Genomic DNA, 12,564 nt, shown 5'->3' on the forward strand with positions numbered 1-12,564 from the left:
AAACGGCTTGCAATGGTCTGCAATTGCGAATACTGGAACACAACACCTGCCGCCTCGCCGGCCAATCCATTCTTGCCGAGTCAATACCCCAGCAAGGGCCTGCCCCAGGGTAGCATTCCCACTGATGCGTCAGAGACTTTGCATCGTGCAAGCTTCAGAACAACGTAGCAGCACAAGGATATGAATACATACTTGTACTTGTAGTACTAATTAAGCCGTTGTATCGTATGAACCGCCACGTCACCCGCATCTTCTCTCCCATGGCCTCGGCCCCGACCGCTCAAACCGGGATCGACATCCCGGCCGCATGGAAATTATCGACCCTTCCAGCCCTATGCCCAAGATCTCATGTGCGACTCCACGCAACGTCTTTCGGTCTTGGCATTCTCCGATTGATTACTCCGATGCCCCATGTTGCTCTTTCTCTTGCCCGTCTGTTACGAGGTAGATCGTGTATCGAAAGTATCCCCATTCACGTCTTCAGCACCTGTGGGGCTGGCAGGCTAAAAATCCAGTATTTGGCTCGTGCAATTACCTGACAGGGGGTTTTTCTTTTCGGCCTCCAATCTTGTACTTGACCTTGATAGCAAAGCGTTTTTTTTCTCGTCAGTCTTTAGGTTCTGCTGACAGGACTCTAATGCCTATCCACCGGGCGGTAAACCCTAATTACGATGTGGTCTGATGTGTCGAACGGAACTTAACAGATGAATAATCAACCTGCCACCCGCCATGAAACACATCTACCTTCTCTATTTCCAACTCTTCTTTCTGCAATCAATGTCATTACCACCTCATTAGTCGACACGAATTGCCCCAAGACAAGAAGTCCGCGTTGTCGGAGCAAAAATCCATGAACACAGCCCACCCACCAAGTGGATGAATCGGGATGGGGCTTATGGGCCAAAACGGTCTGGAGCGGCCCAGAACCACGACCCAGACCCGGGCGTACGGGATTTTTTTTCTCGTCACAGACGGCCACGCAGCAAACAAGTAAATGCCCGTTGCACGACCGCTACAGAGTGGCCCCATGCTTGCTGGGTTGTAACTCTCATAGAGGTGCTGGTGGGACGGACTTGGCTTGAACGGGTTTTTGCCTGCGTTCTGTTATTTGCTGGCCGGGGAGCGCCAACAATGAATGCCTCGTGTTGTACCTGTTCCAAGCTCAGTAACAATGCGCGTCATCTGAGACGTCTGGGGAATAAGTCTCCCCGTTCTATCTGGCCCGTCTATGGGGTACGTACGGGTACTTCGGTCCCCACTCATGCGTGGCATCATGTTAGCCCAAACTACGATGTAGAGCCCTGGCCGGCCGGCGGGGAGAGGCTACCATTATACAACACGACCCTATAATGCATTTACTTATTCCAGGTGTGGAGGCCCGAGGGGTCCTATTTCGGTCGCGTCGGCCGGTAGAATAGTCTCGACCGTCGGGAGAGTGAATAATACCCATGCACTGCGCTGTGTGGGATAGGTTGGTCGCTTCATTGTTTGCTAATCATGTGCTGCAGCAGAAAAATTGTTATATGTAAGCAACGGAAGTCCGACCTGGTTAGCCCTAACGCATCTTGTTGCTTTTCCGTTTGGTTTGACTCTTTCGACCTCGCCAACCCTTTTGAGCTCCATAGCTCTTGTGTGTTAGTTTCGAGTTTCCTCTCTGCCCCAGCAGCTGTCGTCATCAAAGGGTCACCTTGGGAGCGCTTCGGTTTCCTTATTTTGCTCGTCTTCCGCGCCTTGCTCTGTTTCCTATTGTCGTTATCTGTCCTTCTCATCGTCGCTTGGGACGGAATCTCACCAGCCGAAGCCGCATATGGACCCAGGTCACAACGATGCGAAGACGACTTAACTGCCCCCGCCGCACCAGGAATCACCGAGCGCATGGCAGTAGAGGTCGTCGGTAGATCACGAAGGGCAGATGGCAAGGGTCAAATAAATGATGGCAACACACCATTAGGCTTCGTCTCATTAAGTCATAATGGATGCTACAAAGGAAACAGTTTGACGCCCGCACAGCGTGATGCTCAGAAGCCAATGCCACTCTACTGCCAACAACCCTCCGCACTGTTCGAAGCAAGCAAGTCTGGTTGATTCCATGTTGGTCGGGTCCAGTTTGACCCTCAAATTTATCACGCCTCGTGGCCGCCGTTGCCCTCAAGCACAGGGCCACATCTCATTCGTCTGTTCATACCGCCCAACCCGCGGGCTCCCATCCCGTGGGTCGGACAAGTCGTCCACTATACTTTTCTTGCCCTCCAGCGCTTGTCTGGAGGGGCCATGCTCTGCTCGTACAAACGCAGCCACAACGCGCTCAAGGCGCGCTCAAGGCGCGCGCAAGGGTATTTCATGATATCTAATGACAAAGCTCTACGTCGACACGACTGTTTCGAACGACGCGCGAATCGGTTTTGGCGAATACCGCCTCAAACAACGGAAATTCTGCCGTCAAGCGCTCCTCCCTTCTTGGAGACCGGTCCGAGGTTGGGTTGAGGGATGACGGATCCCATATATACACTCAAGAATATGTTGGAAGTGGTTAATCTATCGGGTGAGGTAGTCATTGGGCGTATGTGAACCGCTGCCGTTTCTCGGGAGGGCCTTCACTGGCCGAAACGCTCTCGGCCATCCGGGATCCTGGTGGCCCTCCCATCGCTGGCATCATGGACCCAGGGAAGGGTCTTTGGGTGCCGCCGGGGGTCAGCGACATGACCTGCCCGCTGCCGGCATTTAGGTACGCTTGATCATGGGCAAGATTGGGCGATTGCTGGGGTATCTGGCCCGGAGAGTGCCAAGAAGTACTTGTCGCAGGGGACTGGACCGGCGTTGTGTCGAATTTCGCCACTCCAGTCGACGCTGCCGGTATGGGAAGGCTCATTGGTCCAGGGTTCACGTACGGCCCAGGGGTCGGGGGCTGACCGGGAGGAGCTCCATTCTGGTACATGGTCTCGGCGACCGCATCAGCTGGTGGGTTTCGAAGGAAACCCGGGAGGTGTTTCTGCAACTTCTTGATCATCCCATCCTTGGTAAATGGCTTGGCCAATACGTCGCGCATTCCTGGGAGGCCGTCAGTGTCAAAGGCGCAATGGGGAAAAATACAAGTGCGACCTACCCCAATGGAAGTACATTTCGAGGTCCTGCTGGTTGATATTAGATGTCATGGCAATGATGGGTATCCTAGGCTGCGCGTCAAGGATCATGGCGGTTGCGGAAACACCATCAAGTTGTGGCATGACAATGTCCATGAAGATGAGATCAAACCAGTTCGGGTTCGTGTTGACCTTGTTTACAGCTTCCAACCCGTCACGCTACGAGATATCAGCCAACGAACATACCAAATGGAGCCAACAACATACCGCAACCTCGACACCACAATCATATTGCGCAAGAAACTTGGAACCGATTCGCGAACACGTCTTGTCGTCTTCCACGAGCAGAATACGCGGCTTCTTGAGGCCCCATGGCGATCCTCCTTGGGTGCCGCCGACAGGTGGACTCACAGATGGCATGGTCGGCCCAGCGGAGTCGTTCACAGGGCCAATGGCATTTTGCGACAGAGGACGGTTGTACGGGATATTACCTAGATGCTCCGCGGCGAAGGGGTCAATGCCTATGGTCTGCCCAACTGGATACACCATGTGTCGCATGTCATTCATTGGGTCGTGAATGAACTGATTGTTTATACTGGCCGAATTCGGAGGGCCCATCATCGAAGACGATCCAGCCGATTCCGGAGACGCACCGATCTGTTGGAACTGGATTGACATTTGCCGCAAGTCCTTCTCGGGAATGTGTTCGCCTTGGATACTGTTAAGCAGCTCTCGCACCCTCCGCAGTTCCACAGATGGTTCTTCTGTTCCGTCCGACATCAAGTTGCCGGTACCGTATGCCGCTGGGGTGGAGTGGTTCGAGTGGTTGGATGACGAACGCCCATGTCTTCGATCAGTTTCGACCTTGTTGAGGTAGGTGAGCAGCTGTTCATGCACCTGAGTCTGTGATTTGACTAGCTTCTGGAGATGAAGAATTTCGTCCACAAAAACCTTATTTGCATGGGCCATTTCGAAATAAGAATCCTGCAGTGCCTGAACCTGTTGCTGTGTCGCCGCCAAACTTTCGGACATGGCTTGGACTTGGGTGTTGGAGCCGTAATTTTCCTCGGGAGCTTGGGCCTTCCTCGGTGCGGGAGCTTTCCTTCGAATATTGTCGAGACTGTTCTTCGCATCGGCACGGAACTCAGGGTGCTTGAACTCCCAGGCCTGATGCGCATCAGCATGTCGTTTTCAAGGGTGACGGGGTAGACAGGGTGGTGGCCAAACGGGAATGCTATGAACAGGCGCCTCTACAGATCATCCCGCCAGATCAACGCAACTAACGATGATGAACAAACGTATCTAGTTGTTGGTTGCCGTGGTAGAACCATCTCTAGCGGCCGACTATTCGCGTCTATTCCAATGATGTCTCACCGCCGCTCTGTCGTGCGCTTGGGGGGACTCACCCCATGACCATACGGAGATTGACCGTTCTCTTCATTTTGCCGGACCTTGTGGAAGTCATATTTGTTGAGTTGGCGCACAAAGCTGGCGAAGTTGCTGTGCTTGAAATGTTTCGGCAGGATGGTCTTGGTGAACTTCTCATTCTGCGACGCACAATGTCAATTCAACCCGTTGGAGGGAAGTATGTCGAGCTCGTAATGATTGACAACGCACCTCGAGCACGACAAAGCTGTCGCCTTCGTTGCCCCATCTGACAACTTCGCTGTATGCGGGGTCTTCGAGCATCCTACGGAAGATATCTTGTCAGCATTCGAAGGCGGCGGAGATATGCCTCAGACATGTAAACCTCAACGGAAGATTATCAACAGGCTGTATTTACTTGTATAGCTTGCGAACCTGTGAACAGCTGAAGTTAGTAAACTGACAATGGGCGGATGCACTTATCCGCGACATCGCGGTCGGCAATAGCCTTGGCGGGCAAACTCACAAAGTCGCTCGAGTTATTGCTGCCGCCCTGCGCGACAGCCATATCGCTTTCGGGGGGCATGCTGGCGACCGGATCGGAGCCCAGATACGGGTTGGTAAACAACGTGTGTGAGAAGTCTATAAAGGCAATGCGCGATCTCGGGCCTCTTCAAGGAGAAGCCGAACGGTGCGACGGTGACAAGGCGAAGCTGTGCGACCGAGTTTGTCCAAGGTATTATTACTATTCGCTCGTGGTCGGCCGTCTCGAGTTGCCACGGTGCTGGGTAGCAGATGGGCACCTATCACATCGATATCGTCGTCCTCTGTGCTGCTAGACACATACGTATTCGCGATCACAGCGATCACAATGACCGACCGGTAGCAAGTCCGAAAAAAAAAGTCGGCAGAAGTCCTTCCTAACCGTGGCGGAAGCCGCAGTACTCGACGAGGTCGGACAACAACGTTACAATGGGATCTACGCGATTGCGGTTTCCTAGGCGTATGAGAATGGTGGTGTTGGGAGGGTGTATGCTCGTCGCTTCAATTGGTAGGTTGACAAGCTCGGGACGTTGTTGTTGTGGTTGACGTTCTAGACAAAACCGGGCTCTTTGACATCCTTTAGACAAAAGAATGGTTTAGGCAGGATCCTTGTGGGAAGCAAGGACCGACCGGCAGACCCAACAGACAGAAAAGACAAGGTAAGTAGCTCTCGTCCGCCGTCTCTCTCGCGAGTCGCTGACGGCATCCGTCATTCATGAAATGGTGGGGACCCTCGCTCAAAAGTTGCGGACCTGGTCAGTGGTCGAAAAATGAGAGCGGGTGGATGCAACAGGCAGTTCAGGACGCAAAAATGGTACTCCAAACTGCGCGCGGGCTCTGCGGGGGGATGGGCAGGGAGGGTACGCCGACACAAGCAACCGCTGTTCCGCCTGTCAGCGCCAGCTAGCTTTTATTTTTTGGCCAGCGCAAATCGAGGGAGTAGCGAAGCAGACAGGCCTCATCAAGGAGCTCAAGCTTGCCTGGCTTGCCGTGTCCCGTCAATTGAATTGGGAAGTCTGTGCTCAAGCAAAGTCGCCGAGCTGTTTTGGGCTTTTTGGGGGGGCCATTCAGTGGAGCTGTGGCACCTTCCCAAGTCGCTGGAATGGAACGGAAGAGCTTCTTGGGCGCGAACCGGGCCGTGGAAAGCAGCACAACCCTACTAGTCCACAGTATCTTGCACTGTCGCATAGACGAGATCGCGTTTGACAGCAGAACAACTCACTGCGCGAGCGCAAAGAGAAACAATGGCAAATTTGTCGCACTGTGATGTCTGTCTACTTTCAATTACATTGCTCAATCTCATTTTTGGGAACGCCTCCCGACGTCCCGTACAGGAAATCCGAACGAGGACATGTATGTCATCAGCGGCTTCGATTCAAATATTCCCGGCCGTGATAGGAAAGCAATAGTTGCGCCTGCTACATTTAGCCAAATCGAAACCCAACTGCAGCAACTCGATGACCTGCCCACCTGCCTGACCTGCCTTGCCTGCTTTCTGGCCTGGTACGAACCTTGCCAAGATGTACGTTCCGTCAACCCCGAGGTATCGAATTGGGCAACGACAAGGACGATCCGAATGCGCCAAAATGATGGTGGGGGGTACCTGTGTCACCGCAACGCTCACAGCCAGCCTCGAGGTACATCTGATCTATTCCAGCCAGCCGTAGGGAACCTCGCTCGGCTGATACGGCTTGGCGCGCTTGTTCAGTCTTTACTGAAGGTACAAATGACTCGACTTGAAGTGTCTCAGTTCAACTCACTATAGGGAACAGAGTCTATGTCTGTACGCATTCAGAACAGACACGAAATCCCCTCCCACGGGAAGGATGATACCACCCGATGGAAAACGAAGTGGCCCGCTGGTGTTTGCCCAAGGTGGCTTCTGCAGTTTGCTTAGATCGGCACTAAATGCAATGATCAGCACAACTATTCCTCGACGGGAAAGGTGGCAAGCAGCTTGGCGCCCAAACCTTGGCCCTATAGAAGACTGCATCTCGAACGGCAATCTGGAAGATCGCGTGCAGGTATTCGCACTAGCTGATAGTAGCTCAACGCTTGTATTCGACCACGAAGCTTCTGTCGTCTTTCGTGTCTTGACTCTCGTCTATCGCTGGGGAGGGGAAGCTTTAGGTTTGATCCAAACCCATACGGTCCGGTGACTTGGGATTACTTTACATTTCCCCAGTGACCTTCTGTCGCGAGCCAACCCAAAATCAAACTCCATCTCACAGTCAGGAACACTGCAGACAGCTGAAACCAACGCGCTCGAATGAACAGAAACCCCTGTATCACCGCTCATGAGGCTTGAATCGTCGACGTGCTTTTTTCGCGCCGCATTCTGCGCGCTCTCCGAGCAAATACGGCTGTACCTTGCGTCGGGTTCTGCGAGAGGAGGGTCCGGATTCGGAGATTTGCGGTGTAGAGGCTGAACTATGGCGTTGCCCAAGAGGTCTTAGTGAGGAAGCTAGCCGTGGCATAGGCCAAGCCATTCGCACAATCCGAAAGCGGGAAAAGCTAATGGAGTTTTCTTCTGTGACTTCAGACGAGGAAAGCTCCATGGGATGAGGCGTGCTGCTGTGAGTCGCGACAATGCCAGAGCCCGTCATAATAATTCAGGGTCTGAACCATGCGAGCATTGACTATCTCTAGTCCAGATTTGACATGTTCGGCGAGCAGTGGCCCATTGACCAAGACTCTCGAGGTGGTTCGTGTTTCGTTTCATGAAGGAGATGTGTGCGGCGTACGAATACTGCATAATGCACTGCTCACTGGCTTTGGACGATGCATTATTTCACCTAAACCACACCGCCTACCCGAACTGAATCTATGTAACAAGTGCTTGAGCAACCAGTTGATAGACCTACTATCGACAAGCTGAGTCCTGGCCGTCGATCCGTCGATCAGTGGATCATTATGCGGGATTCGATATTACAGCAATGACAGTCTTGGTCAACCCGTATCTGATCCTCACGCACAATGCGTCCGGACGCTTGATTTCCCGGTTGGGCATCTACGATACCTGCATGAATATCAGTTCCTAGCAATCGTCATTAGTATAGCTCTTACGAGTATGCTGTCTATACTGATCGGGTACACCACTCTTCCGCTACTCCGCCCCTCGACCTCCACCCGCGTTTGGACTTTTATTCTCCATTATTCAATGCTGCAAGCGTCGCGGCTGTGGCATTGGCCACCGTTCGTTTCATGTTTGAACAATGGACATCTGTCGACGGCATCGAATTATCTGGTGTGATCTACCATGTGCTCTCAGTTATTACAGGCCCAACTTTCCCCCGTATAAAAAGCTGACAAAGACATTGGGGTCCATCCTCCACCATATTAGTCAGCTAGGTCAATAGTAGCTCCATTATGCACCACACCACTTGCAATATAGCAAGTTACCAGACTATAGCCTACCCCTGTGTGGTCGGCCGCGATTGGCTGTCACTACGTTCTCGAACCGGACGACGTCTCGCCGGCTCGAACTGCGGAGTGGAAGCATGGCCAGTTATCCTAGTTCTCTCATATTATGGGTATGTTCTACTTTCCATACCCCTCTATCGGTCCCCAGGAAATGCCAGAGTTCCTCGCTCTAGCACCACCAGAACCTCGACCAAAACCCTGTACATAATTACAATTATGCTCGCTCGATCGATTCGACAGGTTAAAGTTACGCGGTTCTGCTCTTCCATCCAGTAATCTCGCCGCTGGATTTCGGTAGCCAACCCGTCAACCCTTGTGCCCCAGGTTCCGATTGGAAGCTTCATCCATACGTAAACTTTCCCCAGAAGCGACACGTGCAGATTGTCTCAGGAGCCACTCCGCTTTCCAAGCGGTCATCCTATGTTTTCCCCATGGCCGATTTCTCGAACAGTCGGTCGAGTCATATGTGTCAACTTTGTAGTCTAATGGATTGATAATGAGCCTTTGGGGTTGGGGTATTGTTGTTCTCTTACTCGCTTTTTGTTTCCACGGTCATGATGTAGGGAAAAGACTCCGGGGAGTGGTCAGGTGATATCGGCTTACATACTCGAGCTGCTTCATTGTGACACTCTGTCAGGGTACGGCTAGGCCGAAGGCGATAGTACAGAGTGATGGGGAGTAACGGGCGTCCCTCCTACGTAATACCGGGTGGTCACTGGCGGTCTCAGGTAGGGGTGCCCACGGTGATGCATTGATCTCTACTCTCCCTCTATCTTCTTCCCGGGCCTCCGCCCCTTACATAGATAGCTAGAACCCGACGTCGGAGCCGCGGAGCACTAGTTTCCCCGATTGTTCCGCAAACCAAGACTTCCATATCGTGTCATGACTCGCACATTCCTACACCAGAGCCCCCACCGGTGTCCCACCGGTGCCTATGGCATTCTGTTCTCTGACACACTCCATCATTGGGCTAGTATCATGCCCTCTGTGAGCTCTACCACGTTGTATTCGTCTCCTGTTCCGCCGGCTTTCTTGAACAAGTTCCCTATTCATGGTTATGAATTCCACAAAATATATTAGGTCGCTCTTATCAGGATTGAATCTGAGATGTGGTGAGTGATTGTGCATACGCTTTGGTTGATTCTTCTTTCGTCTCGAGTTCTTGAATAAACATAACTTCTATGTGGAGGCTGCTCGAAGATGGAAATCATGGTTGTACCTATCAGTGCCATATCCGTATCCCCGTTCGTCAAGCCCAAAATTATCGCCTCTTTGGAGGGTTGACGCGAATAGATCTTCGTACAGGAAGTGCTAGAAATTTAAGATGTTGGTAGTTGGTGCTCCACCATAAGAATGATAATATGATAGGTCAGGGTTTGTTACAAGGCTGTGCTTAAACACCGGCAAACAGCAAATGGTTCAACGTGGTTTCAACCGTGCATATGGAGACAGCAGGGATAGGGTTGCTTCATATGGCGATTGTGATCTTGTACTTGAAATTAAATGCTGTTAATTCTGACAACAGACTCTCGTCAGCGCAGGAGGGAGTTGCACTCTGGTATGGCACCTTGTGGCAACATCTGAGATATGCACTTTACTCCCGTCAGATATGACTACGCCAACATGATCACCAACGCTGCTCACTAGAAAGCAAGTATCGTAGTCCAATACCTGGTATATGCGAGCTGGTTCTCATAAATAACCAGGTAGGACGTGATCAGGTCACTGGTTAAGCCGATTCTCCCAAGGCACTCTGGTGTAGAAACTCGCAAACATATTGCCTATCATGACACCTATTTCTTGCAACCAGTGGAACACTCCTTTCCTATGTAGCACTTACCTTATGCAGGTCGTAGCCCCCGATAATCAACCCCAGAGGACCGCTGAAAGAATCAAAGGTACCCAGACGGCGCCCTCCATCAGCTTCTTATAGCTTGGGATTACCTCCTTGCCATCAACCCTTTTGATAAAATCCCGTAAGAAGGCAGGGTATTACTGGAGAAATTTATGTAGGTTTCTATGAATCCTAGGTGTAAGCGTAGTCGTCAAAGAAACTTGGTCATGGCGCCAGCTCAGTCCGGTCGGTGTCTCCATTGAAAGCCGCATATGCCCTATCGATGTGTGACACGCACGACCAGAGGGGACCGTGTCGAAGCTACAGGGGAACACACCTTTTGAGAATTTGAAGACTTTGCCGATGGATCTTGATCAACAACGGGGGATGTGGGCGCCGTAGCGAACACTGCTTTTCCCTGTGCCTCCTTCGGTTGGGTGAAAAGCCATGCTTACTGTCAGGGTACGGCTAGGCCGAAGGCAATAGTACAGAGTGATGGGGAGTAACGGGCGTCCCTCCTACGTAGCACCGGGTGGTCACTGGCGGTCTCAGGTAGGGGTGCCCACGATGATGCATTGATCTCTACTCTCTCTACCTTCTTCCCGGACCTTCGCCCCTTACATAGATAACTAGAACCCGGCGTCGGAGCCGCGGAGCACTAGTTTCTCCGATTGTTCCGCAAACCAAGACTTCCATATCGTGTCATGACTCGCACGTCCCTACACCAGAGTGGATGACATTAGAAAAGAAATCCAGGCTGGCTTGCACCGATGGGTGAACTCTTCCTCGTGTTGGGTCAACAAACGTTGCTAGTAACCCGAACTCCTTCTATTCTGATAGAGATATAGTGCGAAGGCTAAAAAACAGTGTTGTATTTTCCCTTGTCTCATGGCTAACTTCTGGCTTGCGGGTTTTGTACGCCTTCGACCTTGTACTTGGCCGGACCTTCCCATCTGATAGCACCTTTTAGTGGCAGGGGTCTTGTCATCCATTGCAACTCTAGTTATTCACAAGTGCCGATGCCCCCTAGTCGAGACCTACTTCCGTTGGCTCGGCAAACCTCACAAAAATGTAACCATAGGATACCCCCCTTGCATTTATCCTTCTTCTGATGCCAAGCTTTAGAGCAGTCTATCTCAAATTTGGTATTGTAACCTTCATATAGACGCTGTATTAATGTCATGTGCAGCCTACAAATTTACCCCTCGGTACACCCAAGATATACTTTGGGGGAACCATAGTTCCGCCTTTGACAACCCAATGCACTTCTCTTTGGAACTTATCTGGGTTGTGTTGAAATTATAGGTCGACATGTCTGCCTGAACAGTGCGTTCTGAACACTTCACATTGGACTTTTGACCTATTTTTATCCTCGACACAATTTGTGAATGCGTCTTCCCCATGTGCTAAGTGATCATTTGGACGAGATCAAGTCATGACTTGGTCAATTACTCCATACTTCAGCACTTCCGATGCGTGCAATCTTAGAATTCTTCCACTGAAGCACGGGAACTGACGTGGAAGAACTCTGAGGTTCTCCTTCAGGCAAGCAACACCATAACTGGCAACGTTACCAGAACAGGTGATGGCCTGATCGACATTTCCGATGGGTTGTGAGTCTTATAAGAGCCCATTGCTAATCAATCTCTTTCAATGATCACTTTATTTTTATGACTGTCTTAATTTTCGTTAGGAAGAAACACCGTTGCTTTATCATCCCCAGACAACTACTCGTGGCTAAGTCTATCAATTTCGACGGAGGTCATGTCGCGAATTCTGCAACGAACAGAAACACGAACAATGGATTGAACGGCAACACAAATGATGGGTCCCAGGCAGCGCGGATGGAGTCTTCAGCCTCATTGATGATAATCCCGAGGTCTTCAAACATTTACAGCATGGCTCTTCCCGAAATTAGTCAGCCTGTGTCTCTCCAAGGAGACGTACAAATCACTGCGTACTCAAGCCCCGAAAGGGTGCAGATTTCGAAGTTGTCTATGTGGCATTATCAGGTGTACTTTGGGAGAGAATGGCCGGACAATATTCTCTGCCACAACATCTGCTTTCACGAGAAGCTCAGATCGTTCCCCTCGGATGAACTTCGCCTGGTAAGTGTCAGAGAACAGAATGCCATAGGCACCGGTGGGACACCGGTGGGGCTTGAAGTAATTTTAAACTATGCTGAATTCATAAAATGCAACCCTCTGGACATTTGTAAAGACTGCAGAGAGAAAATTGTGAAAATGATGGAATCCCGGAATAGACCTCAAGTATGTATTCCGCGTCGAAGCTGCTTGTGCTACACTCTGAAACTTGAAT

General features: G+C 51.3%; 2 protein-coding genes across 2 annotated transcripts; one reads left to right on the forward strand and one right to left on the reverse strand.

Annotated features, from left to right (window-relative positions):
- Positions 1–2,551: 2,551 nt before the first annotated feature.
- Positions 2,552–5,031, reverse strand: BCR38DRAFT_455307 (HSF-type DNA-binding-domain-containing protein; the record flags this gene model as incomplete). The annotated part of the gene is made up of 7 exons (XM_040861778.1): positions 2,552–3,048; positions 3,104–3,299; positions 3,348–4,247; positions 4,487–4,627; positions 4,698–4,770; positions 4,864–4,880; positions 4,972–5,031. 7 exons carry the CDS (start codon positions 5,029–5,031, stop codon positions 2,552–2,554), a joined length of 1,884 nt encoding a protein of 627 aa, XP_040718543.1.
- Positions 5,032–6,245: 1,214 nt separating this feature from the next.
- Positions 6,246–7,212, forward strand: BCR38DRAFT_129209 (uncharacterized protein). Its single transcript, XM_040853544.1, has 2 exons — positions 6,246–6,708; positions 6,761–7,212. Exons 1-2 carry the CDS (start codon positions 6,340–6,342, stop codon positions 7,145–7,147), a joined length of 756 nt encoding a protein of 251 aa, XP_040718544.1. The 5' UTR covers positions 6,246–6,339; the 3' UTR covers positions 7,148–7,212.
- The last annotated feature ends 5,352 nt before the right edge of the window (positions 7,213–12,564 follow it).

The sequence above is a fragment of the Pseudomassariella vexata genome (assembly GCF_002105095.1).
Source record: "Pseudomassariella vexata strain CBS 129021 chromosome Unknown BCR38scaffold_3, whole genome shotgun sequence".
NCBI lineage: Eukaryota > Fungi > Ascomycota > Sordariomycetes > Amphisphaeriales > Pseudomassariaceae > Pseudomassariella > Pseudomassariella vexata.

Coding starts and splice junctions, on each gene's coding strand:
- BCR38DRAFT_129209 (XM_040853544.1), top strand. CDS start 6,340: ATGTATGTCATCAGCGGCTTCGATTCAAATATTCCCGGCCGTGATAGG. Junction 6,709..6,760: donor TTGTTCAGTCTTTACTGAAG/GTACAAATGACT, acceptor TATAGGGAACAG/AGTCTATGTCTGTACGCATT.